Consider the following 20,635-nt stretch of genomic DNA (forward strand, 5'->3'; position numbering starts at 1 on the left):
GAAAAAAGGCAAATTTAAGAGCAAAATAAGCAATCTGTTTAAACAAACGCTCTGTAAAACTGTTCTCCAAAATCACTGTCACTGTGGATTCCTCTTGTATCATATTTACCATATGACCTGGAAGGGTTAGGTCTGTGACTCATATTAGAAATGCCTTATTAAATTCTGCACTTTAAAAATCCATGGTCTACTGAGCACATTATGTTCTATTTGTTTTCTAGACTAGTTTAAAGGGTTTAGTAGGTTCTGTTTCACTTCTTTTGCCTGTAAGCCAAGCCTGCGTTGGAGTATGGCATCTGCAGCTCTTTAATGTCCCTGAGTGCACAGCACGCATGACTAACACTGTGTAAATAAACACAGCTGAGCCAGGCAAAAATTGGAAGGTTTTCTCATTAGAAAAATAAAATAAACAGATGCGGTTAAGCGCTCTGTCTAAAGTGTTTGTCCAAAGAATGGAGATCTCTCAGAAGTTTGAGCACAAAGGTGATAGGGCCAAGTCTCGTGTAAAAGGAATGGAATCTGTACGGTCCTTTTAACTAATAGTCCTTGGGGAAGCCTGTTGATTTTAACCTTAAAGGAGTGTTACGTCTTGGGATTTTGGCAGCTTTTCTTTTGGTTCTTCAATAACAAACTTGGGACAGTGGTTTTGTGTTTCACAAGAAGCAGAATTTATTGAAGTTGCCCATTGCTGATGCTGGGCCAAGAAGTACCTAATTCAGCCAATCTGGCTCTAATGGAGCTGTTTTATAACACAATGGAGACCATGAGGATCTGTATGAAGCACAAGGTAATTCAACAGGCATAGTAATCATTGACCTCTTGATTAGTGAAACACTATTACATCCTTTCACATGGCAGTCGTAACCACACACTCAAAAACATCACTCTGTGACATATTAAGTCCTGGTTATTGTGAGAATATTGCTAAAAATAATTTTATTGTCTCAAATGCTTTGCTGAAAAACTGCAGGGAGGGATTCAACCAGGAAGTTCATTTTAGAGGGTCGTGCCCTTTTATTCTTTGTTAAAACTTCTAACTTAAAAAAAAACTAGGAGTCTCTTTCTTGAGGTGTTGGTGAGAGCAACACTGTGTGGGGATTTTATGACAAAACATTCATCCAAACAATTAAGAAACAAGGTGCCAAATATCATTGGGATATGGACTTGTAACATTACGGTAATTGTTTTTTTCAAATAAATTCAGCAGGTCGTGACCATTTTATGTCAGGTATTACATCTCCTCTTTCAATGCCTCTCTTCCTGCAGTATCTGTAATGAATTTCGCTCAGGAGAAACTGTACGGATATAAAGGAAAGGTAGCACCAACGAAAAGGTAGTTGTCAGTTTATGGTCTCAAACGACCTCTGCTTTCTAAATCTAAAGTGATTCAGTGTTCCCAGCAGGGACTGGCAGTTCCAGGGAGTGCATCACAGGAAATTCCCAGGCTGCGCCCCTCTGGTTTCCCAAAATTCGTTCCCTGTAACCACCGATCTACACTGGGAGTGCCGGAACTACACAATTACTCCTTAAATCAAAAGTTATGTGTGCCTGGTACAGCAATGTGGAAAGAACTTAATGTGCACTGCATCTAATTGGTGCTGTATCTTACTAGGGCGTGCCTAATGGGACATTGTAGAGCAAGCTTTCCTCTACATCTAACTTGTGCTGTACATGAACTGTGATTGCTATCGAAACAATGCAGCAGGAGCTTCACATTGTCGTACCTGGCTTGAGGTTCCCGTGCGAATGAAGTTGTTTGTCAGAGAGTGAGATGAGTATGATTTCACAAACAGGCTTATAATTATTTTGCCCAAATAAACAGCGATGGTCAGTCAGAGTTTGATGTCTGCAGTATTGGAAATTCAATGGAAATTGTACATAAATGTTGAAAACTTCATTGTATCAACAATTTATTTAGGTCCAGAGATCCAGGAATTTATAGCCACAGTATTTCTAATATAGTAACGAATGTGTCTACAGGGATCTTGGGTTGTTAAAATGCTTCAAGGATGCGAGATTGACAGGCTACATCAAAGGTATGGGCTGTGACAAGTATGTGAGATTGCCAGGATGCATCAGGGATAAAGAGTCATCAGGAAAAGTCAGGAATGTGAAGGCAAGAATCACATCCTCCCAACTGTCTGTTGCAACATCAGCGGTAGATCATCATCAGCAACACCGGATAGAGCGATAGGGCTCTGCAAATCCAGTGATAGAAGCATTTGTATATAGTAATTTAATTCATTGTGTCCAGGAAGGATGTAAAGGCCTTTGAGAGGGAGCAGAAAAGATTTACGAGAAAGATTCTAGGGATGAGGGACTTCAGTTACGTGGATAGACTGGAGAAGCTGGGGTTGTTCTCCTAAGAACAGAGAAGTTTGAAAGATTTGATAGAGGTGTTCAAAATCATGAGGGATCTGGACAGAGTAGACAAGAGAGAAACTGTTCCCATTGGCGGAAGGGTCGAGAACCAGAGGTCACAGATTTAAGGTGATTGGTAGAAGAACCAAAGGTGACATGTGGAAAAACCTTTTTACGCAGCGAGTGTTTAGGATCTGGAAAGCACTGCCTATAAGGATAGTGGAGGCAGATCCAATCGTGGCTTTCAAAAGGGAATTGGATAAGTTCCTGAAGGAAAAGAAATTGCAAGGCTACGGAGAAAATACGGGGGTGTGGGACTAGCTGAGGTGCTCTTGCAGAAAGCTGGCACGGACTTGATGGGCCGAACGGCCTCCTTCTGATCTGTAACCATTGCATGATTCTATGATGATATATTGTGAATCAGTTGATTATAATGATATATAGAGATAGAATCAGTTGGTTATCAGTTCCTGACCCCACTGAAAAGTCTAAGTTGGAGCTACTTTTAGTAAGTTGGTGTGTCTTGGTGTGCAAAGATTGGACTACAATACTATACTTTTGATATTAGAAAACCTCCAAATTTGGCTGAAAATTGGTACTAAAACTGTCATCACCATAGTCAATCCTTCGAAGCGAGGATGACTTGCTTCCACGCCAAAAAGGGATGAGTTCACAGGTGTTTCAATGAAGGACCTAATATTCCAGATCCCGAACTACATCCTGAAGGGTGGAAGATGCCTGTGCGTGGATTTTTTTAACGTGTGGTGGCCGTTGCACACCAGCCACCACACGGGCTTGACAGAGCTAGGTCTTGGTCCAGTGGCAAGGATTACCCAAGATTAACTGGAGACCAGCTCTGCTGCACGGACCGAGCGCGCACACATATTGCAACGTGGGCTGGCCCGTGCTGCCCATGGGCCTTTGCCTCTTCTGGGCCCCAGATTCACGCCTCTCCTGGGCCCCGGTCACTTCCCTCTACAAACTCTTGCCGCTCCTTCGCCCCTCCTGCTGTGCCTGCCCGCACTGCAATCAGCGACCTGGCTTCGTAGCCGTCGCCCTCCTGCAGCAGCACGCGCTGCTCCCTGCAGTGGCCCCGGCCTGCTGATGGTCTTGCTGGCCGGGACCACGCCGATTTCTGGGCCGGGCCGCTGCACGCTGCTCCCTCCAATGGCCCCGGCCTGCTGTAGCGGAACTATCTCAATGTGTTTGTAAACTGGCACTGGAACAATAAAACCAGTGCAGTGTAGTTCAGAGGCTACATCGCCTCACCCGTACAATAAGTGCAAGCTGGTTCAGTTTTTGATTTGCACACCCTGCTTAGGATATATGATCATGATGAGTTTTATTGCATATGTGTCCCAATAATTTCCAATGTGGGAAAGGACGTCTAGTTCTATCAGAATCCATTTTGGGTCCTGGGCACCAGAAAGAAGGGCAACTGCAGAATAAGGCTATACCTCACAGAAGTGCTGGCTGTTTATGTCTTGTCCCATGTGTGCAAGATGCCAGCGGCTCAGGCAGTACACATAGGTGATCCCCAACAGCTGAATAATGTCTGTCGGACACCTTTCTTGATAACGAGAGTCCATTTTAAGTCTCTTTTTGTGGTTGTCTTGTTAGATCCCTAGTCACTCAACAATTTTGTTTATTGACACTTCAACGCTGTAGAACTTCAAGCGCCTTTTACTTCCCTGCTCCTGAGACATGATGGCCACTGATTTGCAGGAAATGACTGCAACACATTGTTAAAGTAGCACTGACCACCATTATATCCCGTTAACCTAATGGGGCTGAATTTGCGGTCGGAGGCTTCCTGTGGGCGGAGGCCTGCAACCAGCAGAGAATCTATGCACTTACCTTCTGCCTCGCGATCCGCAGAGACTTGTGGCCCTGGGCCTCTAATGGGTAGGCCTGGGTAGAGGCCCACATATTCCAGGGGCGCACATGATTCACAAGCACCCCTGGGATCACGTGGGCCGGCCCAACCAATAAAAGAAGGGAAGCCCCATTCATGCTCATGGGGAATGCATTTTTACGGAATCCCCTTAAGCATGAATGGAGATCACATTAAAAATATGTTCAACATGACAAAGAATTTTTTTTAAATTACATATTTAAAACTAATTAAAATACAATATAATTAAACATTTCAAACAAAAATGTAATTTTTTGAACAATGAATTTGCATCTTTTAAAGGGGCTAAAAATAAACTTACCTTATTGTGCAGGGTATTGAATGTATAAATGATTGATAAAATTTTGGGCAAGACTTTCCATTTGAGATCGCTGGGCTAGCACTCATTTATCGCCCAAAAAGGCAAGATATCGCCCATTTCGCTTGAAAAGTGGAAAGTTGGGCCGGAACATCGCCGAAAAATTGCCGACCCAACTTTTGTGTCACATCGCCGCGGTGATTGCCCACACATCGCCCACACATCGCCGGGCTGATCGCTCGTCGGGGAAGATCGCTGAACATTGCTGGAGAAAAGCTGCTCTTACCTGGTGTTCTTTTTTTAAATACTTACGCTGGTAAAAGCAGGCCTGCTTTGACCAGGCATAAGAATTTCACGGGCAGTCGCTGGGCAGAAGTTGGGCAAATAGCCCAACTCTCCGCCCGTGGATGCCCTTTTCTCGGGGATGCGGAGGATCCACCGAGGGAATTCTTGACAGCTCGCAAGTTCTGGGTTTTAGCGCATTTGCAGTGCATGCCTAAACCCAGAACTTGCGGGGCCGCAAATTACGGCACATTGCCTACAGCACAATACATTAATATTTGTTCCTGCACGCATCTAAAAACTTGCCTTGCATTCTTCTTTTTTCACAACGTCGCAGAATCTTGGCTAAAAATAGCACTGAAGCCAGAAAAACAAAGTTGCATCATATCTGGTGCTTGGCTGGATCTGCATTGTCCTCTTTAAGATGATATTTGTGCAGATAAATGCTCGGGCAGAGCATGTGTCTGTGTTAAAAAAAGATCAAGAGTGTTGCCTGGAATTATCCTGGAAGTCAGTCCAAGCTGTTTCACTGAACATCTTGATTTGTAAAAATTGCTTGACCCTCAGAAGGAAATCCAACTCCCCTGAAGTACTGTAGTTTAGAGAGTTAACGTAGTAGTAAGCACAGCATATATCCGCTCACGTGCACTTAGATCTCCGAAAATACTTCCTAAGCCACTCTCCTGCTGCTCTTGCCTCCTGACTCGGGACAATATCGCATTAAAGGTTCCCCCTCTTCCCCCTCCCCAACCCCACAAAGTTATTCATTTACAGTCGACAGCGGAACTATTGCAGGGAATGATGTACGGATGCAGTCATGATGTCACCAGACAGCTATTCTCATTGCAACTTATGTACAGTGTAATTCTCCATTTCCGTTCCCTTGTTCAGGAGCTGCTTTACGAGGTCCAATAGAGGATTTCTCGGATTTCATCAAACAATGTGAAAATAAACCCACAGACACTACTTCCTTTCTGCTAAACATACTGCAGCAGATTCCCGTCGAGGGAACAACCAGTTTGTGATAAAGTTTTATTTTCCTCAGAGCATTATTATTATTATTACAATGACCTTTCATATTGAACTATTCAATTCCTGGCTCTGTTCTGCATCAAGACATCACATTTTGCTTCATCTGTAATAATAAAAAAAGGTGCTCTGTTTTTCTTTTATAAATGAAAAAAAAAATTGCCAGAAACTTTTATTTTTTATTAAAGTCGGAGAATGGAACAATTTCCACAGTTTACAGTCAGCAGCAGTATCGAGTACTCCCAGGTCAGGGATAGCTGCAGGACAAAGGAAAGGAAACTTTCATCCCACTGGTCTGGGTTAGATCTGGATCCAGGTTCCAGAGATGTTGGGGACAGTGTCTAGAAGTTCCATGTCACCGTGCCCGTTTTACAGGTAGATTTCTGGGGATGTGCACAGGCCTCCTGCATAATACCTTTAAACTAGTTTTCATTCCTAAGTTCTACCAGAGATTTAAACTCCCTCCCCTCACATAAGAACATAAGAAATAGGAGCAGGAGTAAGCCATACGGCCCCTCGAGCCTGCTCTGCCATTTAATACGATCATGGCCGATCCGATCATGGACTCAGGTTCACATATCTGCCTGCTCCCCATAACCCCTTATCCGTTAAGAAACTGTCTATCTCTGTCTTAAATTTATTCAATGTCCCAGTTTGCACAGCTCTCTGAGGCAGATTTACAATCCTCAGAGAGAAGAAATTCCTCCTCATCTCAGTCTTAAATGGGCGGCCCCTTATTCTAAGATCATGCCCTCTAGTTCTAGTCTCCCCCATCAGTAGAAACATCCTCTCTGCATCCACCTTGTCAAGCCCTCTCATAATCTTATATGTTTCGATAAGATCACCTCTCATTCTTCTGAACTCCAATGAGTAGAGGTCCAACCTTTCCTCATAAGTCAACCCCCTCATCTCCGGAATCAACTTAGTGAACCTTCTCTGAACTGCCTCCAAAGCAACCACATATCCTTTCTTAAATATGGAAACCAAAACTGCACACAGTATTCCAGGTGTGGCCTCACCAATACCCTGTATAGCTGTAACAAGGCTTTCCTGCTTTTATACTCCATCCCCTTTGAAATAAAGGCCAAGATTCTATTGGCCTTCCTGATCACATGCCCAGCTTGTTAGGGTTTTTTCTCCTGTCTCTTTAGGTGCTTCTCATTTATGCATTCACTACCTGACTCCAGGATTTTTTCCAATATGAGTATACGATTAACATACTTCAAGTAAGATTTGAGACGAGAGGGAATATTGGCGGGAGGTATATGTTGAATGTGACTGTAGGCACATTTCTAATCTATTCCTTGCTGCCTTTTTGCTCTTTTGCTGCCCCTTTTTAAGCCCACTCCAGAGACTTGAGCACATAATCCATGCCAACTCTTCAGTGCAGTACTGAGAGAGCGCTGCACTGTTGAAGGTGCTGCGCTATCGAAGGCGCTGTTTTTAGATTAGGTGGTAAGCCGGGGCCCCATCTGTCTCTGATGGATGTAAAAGATCACGTGGCATTATCTGAAGAAGAATGGAGGAATTCTCCTGGTGTCCTGACCAACATTTATCCCTCAACCAACACCTCTTTAAAAAAAAAGTATCTGATCATATATCTCATTGTCTGTGTAACAACAGTGACTACACTTCAAAAGTACTTCATTGGTTGTGTAGTGCCTTGAGAATTCTTGAGGATATAAAAAGCTGGTGTATAAATCTAAGTTCCTGCTTCCTTCCTTCCTCTTTTCTCTTTCAATTATCCTTTTTATCTTTCAATTTATCTCCTTTATTTTCTTCCCCCAGCTCCTCTAAGAAACTCAGTAGAAAGAAAAAAAGAAAAAAAGGAAGGAAGGAAGGAAGGAAGGAAGGTAGGGAGGGGAGGGAGGGAGGGGTGGGAGGGAGGGGAGGGAGGGAGTGGAGGGAGGGAAAGTTGGGATAAATGGTTCATTCTCTGATTGACAATCAGTAACTAGTGGGGTGTCGCAGGGATCAGTGCTGGGGCCCCAACTATTTACAATCTATATTAACGACTTGAATGAAGGGTCCGAATGTAACGTAGCCAAGTTTGCTGATGATAAAAAGGTGGAAGGAAAAGCAATGTGTGAGGGGGACATAAAAAACCTGCAAAAGGACATAGACAGGCTAAGTGATTGGGCAAAAATTTGACAGATGGAGTATAATGTTGGAAAGTGTAAAGTTATGCACTTCGGCAGAAAATAATCGAAGAGCAAGTTATTATTTAAATGGAGAAGGATTGCAAAGTGCTGCAGTACAGCGGGACCTGGAGGTACTTGTGCATGAAACACAAAAGGATAGTATCGAGGTACAGCAAGTGATCAGGAAGGGCAATGGAATCTTGGCTTTTATTGCAAAGAGGATGGAGTATAAAAGCAGGGCTGTCTTGCTACAGTTATACAGGGTATTGGTGAGGACACACCTGGAATACTGCGTGCAGTTTTGGTTCCCATATTTAAGAAATGATGCACTTACTTTGGAGGCAATTCAGAGAAGGTTCACTGGGTTGATTCTGGGGATGAGGGGTTGACTTATGAGGAAAGGTTGAGTAGGTTGGGCCTCTACTCATTGGAATTCAGAAGAATGAGAGGTGATCTTATTGAAACATATAAGATTATGAGGGAGCTTGACAAGGTAGATGCAGGGAGGATGTTTCTACTGATAGGGGTGACTAGAACTAGGGAGCATAATCTTAGAATATGGGGCCGCCCATTTAAAACTGAGATGAGGAGGAATTTCTTCTCTCAGAGGGTTGTAAATCTGTGGAATTCACTGCCTCACAGAACTGTGGAAACTGGGACATTGAATAAATTTAAGACAGAGATAGACAGTTTCTTAACCGATAAGGGATTAAGGGGATATGGAGAGCAGGCAGGGATGTGGTCCTGAGTCCATGATCGGATCAGCCATGATCATATTAAATGGCGGAGCAGGCTCAAGGAGCCATATGGCCTACTCCTGCTCCTATTTCTTATGTTCTTATGTCTTATGGTCTTATGAAAGACAGACAGACAGATAGACAGAAAGACAGAAAGAAAGAAAGAAAGAAACTGTGCACGGAGTCTATCAAGACCCCAAATATCACTGTAATTGGAGGGCCCTGCCGTCATGTGGAGGGAGTGTGTGAGCAGTGATACCAGTCACTTGGCACCAGTTTGCCATGGGCACTGAAGGGGACATTTGTGCAAGTAGTTAGATCTCAGTGACTCTCTTCCTTCAGCTCCAGGACTGCACCATGGTGTATGGACAACACGAAGCACACACTTACACAACACAGGCCTGTGCTCTGCTCAACAAACTCACTTTTCCATATGGCCTCGATGAACATAAAAACTTTACAGCAAACTGGCGGAGAACACAAGAACTCTTGGTCGAATGTTAATCCAATTTTAAAAGGGAGTCTTTGAGCACCTGATTTTTCTATTTCCTATACATCTGGGGAATGAAGGCCCATAATCCTGAATGATCTACATTTTATTATTGTGATCACTTATAAAAACGGTTCCCTCTAAATTCCAAACATTCAATTTTATACGGCGAAATATGTTAAGTGTACAGAGCAACAGAACTTAAATTTTTAATAGTTTCTCCATAAAGGGAAAGGCATTGCCTCGGCCGACTGAATTTATGTTACCCCGGTCCTCAAGGGATTAATTAGAGCCTCTGTATACCACATAAAAGGGGGCCTATATCTTTCATTTGGTAAATAAATACACACACAGCATTCTTTATCCTCCGAGGTACAGGGGTTTAGAGTAAAGGTCCTACCTTTCCATATCGGGTGGCATATGTCCCCGTGAGTAATGAATGGAAAACAATGATGGTTTCATCCAAATCCCACACAAAAACCCGCTGTGAAGAAAAGAACCAAAGAAGAGGTTAGCTCTGGCAATAACTCAATCTAATCTGCAATATCATTATTCTATGAATGGAGTTCATGCATATTTCATAGGTTGGATGCTGAATCAGGATGTGGCATGAATGTGGTCAATCAGCTGGAGCTGGAATGAGCATCACCGAATGGCTGCATTCGGTGATGCTCATTCACAAATCACATAGAAAGAAAGACTTGCATTTATATAGCACCTTTCACAACCACTGGACATCTCAAAGCGCTTTATAGCTAATGAAGTACTTTTGGAGTGTAGTCACTGTTGTATTGTGGGAAACGCGGCAGCCAATTTGCGCACAAGCAAGCTCCCACAAGCAGCAATGTGATAATGACCAGATCATGTGTTTTTTTGTGATGTTGATTGAGGGATAAATATTGGCCACGACACCAGAAATAACTCCTCTGCTCTTCAAAATAGTGCCATGGGATCTTTTACATCCACTTGAGAGCAGAGGGGACCTCGGTTTAACACCTCATCTGAAAGACAGCACCTCCGACACTACAGCGCTCCCTCAGCACTGCACTGGAGTGTCAGCCTAAGTTTTTTGTGCTCAAGTCTCTGGAGTGGGACATGAACCCACAACCTTCTGATGCAGAGGCAAGTGTGTTACCCACTAAGCCACAGCTGACACATCAGCAGTGACAATCCGTTTAGCCACCAAGAGGGGAAGATATCTGATGAATCTGTGACTAGGATTGATCAATATTTTGGAGAAATATTTTCTCCGGTATTATTATAAATCTACCTTACAATAAATGTGTTGTGGCTGTTCACGTGGCAAATAAATGAAACCCACTGCAGTTTTCATGGAAAAATGGATGGAATCTCAGAGTAAATCCCCAAAACACTGGTAAAATCCTGGAAAATCCCAGAGTCTCGTGCAATAAAATTGGAATTTGACTCATTCAGTCACCATGAACCAGTAGCCCTAAATGTAAACAGACAGAATCACGGAATTTGATCCCCAAACCACCGGTAAAAATCACAGAATCCCATGTAATAAAAAACAGAATTTGACTTATTTCACTTACTGTAAAACATTGGCCATGGAAACAAGCTATGACAGTGAAATAGTGAAATATCTAACAGCAGTATAACACGACCGCCAATTCCAGATATGTTCCAGTCAAGGACATACACAGAACAGGACCGACTATCCCAGTCCTAATCCAGTTAGCAATGTACAAAGCTGGACTGACTTTCCCATTAGAAGGAATATCTATATTTTATGAAGCGCCTTATTATGTCTCAGAAACGGGCAAAAATGTTTCACATACCAGAAATTACTTCGAAGTGCAGGCACTGTTGTTATATCGGCAAACACAGCAGCAAGATCCCAAAAACAACACTGAGATGCATAGCCAGTTCATTCATTATTGGTGTTGTTGGTTTAGGGAAGATTGTTGGCCAGGACACTTGGAGAACTCCCTGTTCTTCTTTGAAGTAGGGCCATGTGGCATAATTTTGACTTATGCCATACTGTAAAATAGGCGATATTGATTCAACTGTGAGTTATATGTCTCCCCTGAATTCAATGGCGATGAAAATCAGGAGGGATGTACAATGGATGGCTGAATCAATATCACTTGTTTTACAGTATCAAAATGACCCCCATCAGATTCTTAATGCACCCCCCCCCTCCTAATGTGTTTAAAGCTTCGACCAAAGAACAGCACCTCCAACAATGCTGCACTCCCTCAATACTGCGCTCGAATGTTAGCTGTGATTATCTGCTCAAGTCCTGTCATGGTGCCTGAACCCACAGCTTTCTAACTCAAGAGGCGAGAGTGTTACCACCCGAGTCAAGTGGACACTCAGTTCTGAGTGAAAGAGGCACAGGTGTAGAACAGGACTGGCTATCCAGTATAACAAAGGGAACAAGCTATAACCAGAATATTATAATAAACTGGTATTCATATCCTCTCCTTTACATTGCTTTGTCAGCTTGTTGCTGAGTAAAATATAAAACCTTTGAAAACCTTTGAGTGAAATTTAAAATGAAGTCGCACAGTTAGTTCTGAGCTGGGGTTACTTTCAGCTTAAAGAAACAAATCTGTTGATTTCTTTTCAGATTTACTTTTAAAACCTAATGGCCCAGAAATTCCGGCCTTCACGGGTCCATACGGAGTGTGTACGGACCCGGGAAGGCATCGGAAAAGCCAGTTTTCAGTGCACAATGGGCATGCACTAAAAACCGGCTTTTCCAATCTGTCAAGCTGGAGTTTGACAGATCCTCTGCATCTCGGGAGCGAGGACATTTGCAAGAGCAAGATTACGGGATTTACCCATATCTTGCCCAGTAAATGTCCTGAAAACTCTTGCGCCTGATAAAAGCAGGCGCACAGCCTACTGTTACAGGCGTAAAAGTCTTAAAACACATAAAAAACATAAAATTAAAAATACACATTTTATTTTTAAAAATCCTGCTCACTACATTAAATTTATTTCAAACCATAATTTAAAAAACTTTTTAAAAACTTGGAAAAATAAATTTTCTCTAAGGTATTTATTAACTTTAATTTCAATTAATTTTAATTATGTGAGATGTGTTTTTTATTTTTTAATTGGTGTTATTGTGTTTGTTTTTTTTTTCTCAATTACTAGCAATGAGAACTGGTAACAACAGAGTTCCCATTGCTATTAATTGAGAATACTTTACTTGATTGGTTGAGCAGTCACACATGACTGCACCTTCTGCGTGGGAACCAGGAGGACGGGAGCGTGCTTCGTAGCACGGGAAGAGAAGGCCTCCTCAACGGAATCCCACGCTCCTCCGGGACCACCAGGTACTTTCGGAAAAGTGCTCCATAAAATTACACCACACTGCAATTTTCACCCAGATGATGAACCGAAGATTTGGTGACAAATTCATTGACCAGTTATTTTACTAGAAATTGTTTGGATTCTAATCAGGACTTTGGTGAGACCACACCTGGAGTACTGTGCCCAGTTTTGGTCTCCTTATCGAAGGAAAGATATACTGGCCTTGGAGATGGTGCAATGAAGGTTCACTAGATTGATTCCTGGGATGAGAGGGTTGCCCTATGAGGGGAGATTGAGTAGATTGGGCCTATACTCTCTGGAGTTTAGAAGATTGAGAGGTGGTCTCATTGAAACATACAAGATTCTGAGGGGGGTTGACAGGGTAGACGCAGAGAGGATGTTTCCCCTGGCTGCAGTTTCTAGAACCAGGGGATATAGTCTCAGGATAAAGGGCCGGCCTTTTAAGATGAGGAAGAATTTCTTCACTCAGAAGGTTGTGAATCTTTGGAATTCTCTGCCCCAAAGTGCTGTAGATGCTCAGTTCCTGAGTATATTCAAGGCTGAGATAGATAGATATTTGGACTCTAGGGGAATCAAGGCATATGGGGATGAAGGTGGAGTTGAGGTCGAAGATCAGCCATGATCTTATTGAATGGCGGAGCAGGCTCGAGGGGCCATATGGCCTATTCCTGTTCCTAATTCTTATGTTCTTATAATTATACTGTTCTTTGCAAAATCCACAAAATTAAATATTAAAGGGATATGTCACAGAAATGTATTGAAGAGCAATGTCATGAAGTTAATTACACTAAAGAACATGTCCCTTATATGGTATCTCATGTGGACATATTAAAAGGGTATGTGAAGGCCACACTGAAAAATATGCAGCAATGGGACACTAAAGGGACATGTCACAGGGAAATATTAAAGAGTGTACAGTCTCAGGATAAGAGGCCGGCCTTTTAAGATGAGGAGAAATTTCTTCACTCAGAAGGTAAAAGTGTATATTATTGGGGCATTTTAAAGGAACATCTCACAGGGCACATTAACGGGATACATTAAAGGACATGGCCCAGTCAAGGACATGTCACAGATCCAAATTTAAGTCAAACTAAACAATTTGCTTTCTTCTAAAAGCAAATTGGGCCTCTCCGCATGTGTTCACAACACATAAAAATAAGGACCATATTTTACTGGATGTTTTCTTCAAATTACGCAGGTCCTTATATTCAATCCAATTAGAAACAAAGCTTCCTTAGAAGATAGTACAAACGTAGAATATGACTGCTCTCTCAGTGCTGACTCAGTCATGGGCATGTGCGGCATAGAATTGTCATCCTAGCAATATGTAGAACAGGATCGGATATACAAACTTTGCGAAGTTTAAAACTATCAGATTTTTTGTTCAAATGGAAGTCCTTCGACAAACAAAGGCTACACAAGAATAAAATATTTTTGAGTTTTCTTAAGTTACACATTTTATCTTTTCTATGTAAATACTAAGTTAATGACTTAGATAAATACTGGCTTTAAATTTAATACTGTCCACACAATGGTACCAACTACTTCAGATAGATTGTAAAAGAATGAACTTGTTTAGACAGAATTCTTTTTTGACATGGGCTTTTAATGGAGATTACTTGGCCCAATAAATGCTTGGTAAATACAGAGGAAAACAAACGAAAGCTGCACTGTAATATTTGATTGACATCTCTGCAATGCTGCAACTCTGTAATGCAATTGCAATATAGGTACAGCGTCCAGAATCCGGAACCCTCGGGACCGAGGCCGTTCAGGGTTCTGCGTTTTTCCGGACTTTGGATTGTCTTGTCGATGTCACGAATCCAGAAATATCAGAGCCCAGGTTCGGGTATTTCCGGATTTTGGAACGTCAGAAAGGGGGGGGGGGGTTCGCTGCCAAGGAGCTGTTCGGGCCGCTGGCCCTGGCATGGAGGAGGTGCTGAGGCGGGCCCTGCCATGGAGGAGGTGCTGAGGCGGGCCCCGCCATGGAGGAGGTGCTGAGGCGGGCCCCGCCATGGAGGAGGTGCTCAGGCGGGCCCCGCCATGGAGGAGGTGCTCAGGCGGGCCCCGCCATGGAGGAGGTGCTCAGGCGGGCCCCGCCATGGAGCAGGTACTCAGGCGGGCCCCGCCATGGAGGAGGTGCTGAGGCGGGCCCCGCCATGGAGGAGGTACTCAGGCGGGCCCCGCCATGGAGGAGGTGCTGAGGCGGGCCCCGCCATGGAGGAGGTGCTGAGGCGGGCCCCGCCATGGAGGAGGTACTCAGGCGGGCCCCGCCATGGAGCAGGTGCTCAGGCGGGCCCCGCCATGGAGGAGGTGCTCAGGCGGGCCCCGCCATGGAGGAGGTACTCAGGCGGGCCCCGCCATGGAGGAGGTGCTCAGGCCGGCCCCGCCATGGAGGAGGTGCTCAGGCGGGCCCCGCCATGGAGGAGGTGCTGAGGCGGGCCCCACCATGGAGCAGGTGCTCAGGCGGGCCCCGCCATGGAGGAGGTGCTGAGGAGGGCCCCGCCATGGAGGAGGTGCTCAGGCGGGCCCCGCCATGGAGGAGGTACTCAGGCGGGCCCCGCCATGGAGGAGGTGCTCAGGCGGGCCCCGCCATGGAGGAGGTGCTGAGGCGGGCCCCGCCATGGAGGAGGTACTCAGGCGGGCCCCGCCATGGAGCAGGTACTCAGGCGGGCCCCGCCATGGAGGAGGTGCTGAGGCGGGCCCCGCCATGGAGGAGGTACTCAGGCGGGCCCCGCCATGGAGCAGGTGCTCAGGCGGGCCCCGCCATGGAGGAGGTGCTCAGGCGGGCCCCGCCATGGAGGAGGTACTCAGGCGGGCCCCGCCATGGAGGAGGTGCTCAGGCCGGCCCCGCCATGGAGGAGGTGCTCAGGCGGGCCCCGCCATGGAGGAGGTGCTGAGGCGGGCCCCACCATGGAGCAGGTGCTCAGGCGGGCCCCGCCATGGAGGAGGTGCTCAGGCGGGCCCCGCCATGGAGGAGGTGCTCAGGCGGGCCCTGCCATGGAGGAGGTACTCAGGCGGGCCCCGCCATGGAGGAGGTGCTCAGGCCGGCCCCGCCATGGAGGAGGTACTCAGGCGGGCCCCGCCATGGAGGAGGTGCTCAGGCGGGCCCCGCCATGGAGGAGGTACTCAGGCGGGCCCCGCCATGGAGGAGGTGCTCAGGCGGGCCCCGCCATGGAGGAGGTACTCAGGCGGGCCCCGCCATGGAGGAGGTGCTCAGGCGGGCCCCGCCATGGAGGAGCAGTTTGGGCAGGGCCACGCCACCAAGGAAGTGTTTGGGCCGGCGGGCCCTGTCGCAGAGGAGGTGTTGGGGGGGGGGGGGCGGTGAGGAGGCCCCAAAGTAAGGGCCATGTTGGCAAACAGGGCGAGGCGAATGGAGGCGAGAGCCCCAAGGTCGGGCAGCAGCAGGGCCCCAAGGTCGGCAGGGTCGGTGAGTCTGGATTCCAGAACACTTTACGGATTCCGGACGACCCTGCCACCAATCGGTCCAGAGTGTGGATTCAGGAACATTCCGGTTTCCAAAACTCCGGCTTTTGGACGCTGCACCTGTACTCTAATGCTAACATTGCAATTTTGTTACTGTGACTGTAATGGTAATTCTGGCACCACGGAATCCAGACCCACTGACCCTGCCGACCTCTGGGGGGGCCGAGGCAGATCGAACCTCAGGGACGCAAGCTGCTTTGTCCCCACCATTCCCTGGGGGCCAGGCCCATTAGCATAAATTGCGTCAGCCCCTCTGCGGGCAATCAATGGTAAGTACATGCAAATGAGGGAAACACAGCCTCCGCCATTTTGCTTTCTTCAAACGCTGAAATCATAAGCCAGCTGGTAGGCCCAGGTACCCAGCATTGAGAGAGGGCGCAGGGAGGGGGGCCTGATAGCAACAAAAACAAAGACATGCTGCTGCTGGTGCAAGAGCTTTCAGAGTGCAGCAGCCCACGTGCCCCCATCAGCAAAATGAAATGTTCTTCGGCAAAGAAGAAATGAAGAGACAGCTCGTCAGCCACCTCCTGCCCCTACTGTGTCAGCCATGGCTCAGTGGGCACACGCTTGCCTCTGAGTCAGAACGTTGTAGGTTCAAGTCCCACTCCAGCAACTTGAGCAAATAAATCTAGGCTGAGACTCCAGTACTGAGGGAGCGCTGCACTGTCGGAGGTGCTGTCTTTCAGATGAGGCATTAAACTGAGGCCCTGTCTGCTCTCCCAGGTGGGTGTAAAAAATCCCATGCCACTATTTTGAAGAAGAGCAGGGGAGTTATCCCCGGTGTCCTGCCCAATATTTACCTCTCAATCAACATGACATAAAACAGAGGATCTGGTCATTATCACAATGCCGTTTGTGGGAGCTTGCTGTGCACAAATTGGCTGCCGCGTTTCCCACATTACAACAGTGACTACACTCCAAAAGTACCTCATTGGCTGTAAAGCGGTGGTCGTGAAGGGCGCTATATAAATGTCAATCTTTCTTAGCATGGCGGTGCCACAATGCCTGCTACACCACTTGCCAGTGGAGGTTGGAGAATCCACCTATCACGGGCTAAGGTTGGGATAATGGCCTAGTGTTAGCAGGGCGGGCGCAGGTGGAAGTCCTACCACACTGGAGTTTCTCCCCAATGAAAGGGGGAGATGGGTGGAAGGCTGTGGCCTACAATGATGTAAAATTGCAACTCTAATGCTAACCCTGTTACATTGTAACTCTCCAAAATTATGTTCATAACTCTAACTCAGTCGCTCTGTGTAATATTGCGGATGCTACGTCATGACCCGACTTCTGTGCCTCCGTAATGCTGTAACACTAACTCTGTAAAGTTGTAGTTGTTACAGTGTAACGTTAAGCATGCAATTGTAACTCGCTGTGAGATTATAACTAACATTGTAACTCGGTAACACTGTGGAAAGTATCAGTAGGCTCTGATAAATCGAATGGTTAGCCAGTACCTCGATGTCCGTGTCCAGTGGAGGGGAAGGATCATTGTTCCTTTTTGATCTTCCGCGTAACTTTCCGTCTGAACTTCTCCGCTGCCGATCGGAATCCAAATCTTTCACAGGGGTTCTGGGGCGATTGACAGTATTGTAATTTCCTGAAGTAATGACATTAAACCGTTCAAACAATTTGAAAGCCAACAGAGACTCGTCACAGTTACACAGTGATTACTTTTTTTTTAATCAAAGTTAGTCAGATTCAAGAATATGAAAACATAACTAGCCCAGTTGCAATATAAGGTTGTGATGGCACCAAATTTACCGCTATTGACATTATACACTGCAAAAACACATGGACCCAATGATAACAATTGTACAAAAGCAAAATACTGTGGATGCTGGAATCTGAATCCATTCCCACTCTGACCTCTCCGTCCTTGGCTTCCTACACTGTTCCAATGAAGCTCAATGTAAGCTCAAGGAACAGCACCTCATCTTTCATTTGACAGTCTTCTGGACTCAACATCAAGTTCAACAACTTCAGACCATAACCTCTGCCCCTATTTTTCTCCCTTTCCTCCTTTTTTTTTATCCCCACCCATCCCCATCTTACGTATTTTTTTTCTTCTCTCTCTGTCTCCAATGGCAGCTGGTAATTATTCCGCCAGTCACATCCTATCTCGACGTATCTTTTTCTAACTTCTGCCATTACCATCTCAAGTTGGCCCATCATCCCTTTTGTCTCTCTAATCTCTCCTGTCTTCCCCCCTATCACAGACCTTCCCTTTTGTTCTTTCCTCCCCTCCCCCTTTCGGTGCTCCTTATGAATCTGTTCATTTTGAACACTCTCCAGTTCTGACGAAGGGTCACAGACCTGAAACGTTAACTCTGTTTCTCTCCACAGATGCTGCCCGACCCGCTGAGATAACAATTGTATCTTGTAAAGAGCTGCAAAGCCTACTTTGCATTTGTTAATGGTCATACAGGGTAAGATCATGTGACCTGTACTTTCCTGGCTGAAGAGATAAGAGAGCCCTTACCTATTGGCTCTAGTGGCTTTCTACAGGGGCTCTGTGATTTCCCTTCACCTCAAGGGTTGTAATCATTTTCTGTACTGATTCTGTTACTGGGCTATGGCCACTTTCCACACCCAAGGCTGTTAATCCCACCTCATTGTGTATAAACACTTTCCACACGGATTGTGTTGTTACACCGTAATGTGGTAATGATTGACAGGTGATAAACGACTGGAAGTGGTTCCAGGTGTGTCTGCCACGTCCTCCAGATACCACTGAATCACTGAGATTTCTATTCCATTTACAACATGCATTTCAAAGCAGCTGAAGAATTTTTTTTCAGTCTTTCATAATCATGCTGATGTGCCACAAGCATCTTTGGAAGTTGGCAAAGCCGAATTTGGCCTTTGCGTGCGGGTTCCCTTCTCACATTTCTACACTTTACACCGTCCATAAGTATTCGCTAAGAAGTAAATTTATAAAGCATTCTATTCAAGACAGACTCTGATGTGTACCAGATTTCCACATTCAACTAGTCACCCCAAAGCAACTATTTAAGTTCGTGAACAATGACATATTCTGTTCTACTCCTATTTCTCAGACCGATAGTATTTCAGTACTTTAGAATCACCCAGATCTAATAATCCTTTGTGAAGTTACATTTATGAAAGCTCATCATTTTTGCAAAATAGGTTATAGCATTTTTATTCGATAAATATAATTCAATATGGCACCAAAATAAACTTGCAATTCAAATAGAGCTAAAGATCAAATATTAATTGTATTCTCAATATTTGTTTTCTACTTTACTGCAGGTTAAGGTGACACATGTCTGAGCTTTGATGTTACTTTATAATTTTCAGATATTATTTCAGTTGCCAGCATTTCTTGACCCACTCATATTCTTGCTGAGAATGGAATAATAATCCTGATGGAATTGGGAATGAGATATTGCAATGGACAAATTGGAAATGGTCAGATTGACCTACAGGAATTGAGAATGGTGCATTTAACTGCAGGAGTTGATAATTATGCATTTAGTTGCAGGGGTTGGGGATGGTGCATTTAACTGCAGGAGTTGACAATGGTGCATTTAGTTGCATGAGTTGACAATGGTGCATTTAACTGCAGGAGTTGACATTGGTGCATTTAGTTGCAGGAGTTGGCAATGGTGAATTTAACTGCAGGAGTTGGAGATGGTGCATTTAACTGCAGGAGTTGACAATGGTGCATTTAGTTGCAGGAGTTGACAATGGTGCATTTAGTTGCAGGAGTTGACAATGGTGCATTTAGTTGCAGGAGTTGGGGATGGCACATTTAATTGCAGGAGTTGGGGATGGTGCATTTAACTGCAGGAGTTGACGATGGTGCATTTAGTTGCAGGAGTTGACAATGGTGCATTTAGTTGCAGGAGTTGGGGATGGTGCATTTAATTGCAGGAGTTGACAATGGTGCATTTAACTGCAGGAGTTGACAATGGTGCATTTAACTGCAGGGGTTGACAATGGTGCATTTAACTGCAGGAGTTGGGGATGGTGCATTTAACTGCAGGGGTTGACGATGGTGCATTTAACTGCATGAGTTGGCAATGGTGCATTTAGTTGCAGGAGTTGACAATGGTGCATTTAGTTGTAGGAGTTGGGGATGGCACATTTAATTGCAGGAGCTGGGGATGGTGCATTTAACTGTAGGAGTTGACGATGGTGCATTTAGTTGCAGGAGTTGCCAATGGTGCATTTAGTTGCAGGAGTTGGGGATGGTGCATTTAATTGCAGGAGTTGCCAATGATGCATTCAACTGCAGGAGTTTACAATGGTGCATTTAGTTGCAGGAGTTGACAATGGTGCATTTAGTTGCAGGAGTTGAGAATGGTGCATTTAACTGCAGGAGTTGACAATGGTGCATTTAGTTGCAGGAGTTGACAATGGTGAATTTAGTTGCAGGAGTTGACAATGGTGCATTTAACTGCAAGAGTTCGAGATAGTGCATTTAACTGCAGGCAATGTTCCCTCTAAGCTGCATGCGTGCATGGCTGCACAGCAATCTGGAAGTTACCACGCAGGTCCCTCTAAGATACAGTGAGTATCTGGCTGCGCAGCAAATTTAAAGGTACAGCGCATTGAAATAAATAG

At 45.2% G+C, this 20,635-nt stretch overlaps 1 protein-coding gene across 2 annotated transcripts in view; it reads right to left on the reverse strand.

The window, feature by feature from the left end:
- LOC139277629 (eyes absent homolog 1-like) overlaps nt 1-20,635 on the reverse strand; it is a 234,800-nt gene that overhangs the window by 69,154 nt on the left and 145,011 nt on the right. For both annotated transcript variants that reach the window (XM_070896366.1, XM_070896365.1), the window contains exons 9-10: nt 17,503-17,645; nt 9,654-9,737 (exon numbers count right to left, since the gene is read on the reverse strand). In XM_070896366.1, coding sequence (XP_070752467.1) covers nt 9,654-9,737; nt 17,503-17,645 — 227 coding nt within the window. The remainder of the gene's footprint in view (nt 1-9,653; nt 9,738-17,502; nt 17,646-20,635) is intronic.

This window comes from Pristiophorus japonicus, chromosome 12 (genome assembly GCF_044704955.1).
Source record: "Pristiophorus japonicus isolate sPriJap1 chromosome 12, sPriJap1.hap1, whole genome shotgun sequence".
NCBI classification, from domain to species: domain Eukaryota; kingdom Metazoa; phylum Chordata; class Chondrichthyes; family Pristiophoridae; genus Pristiophorus; species Pristiophorus japonicus.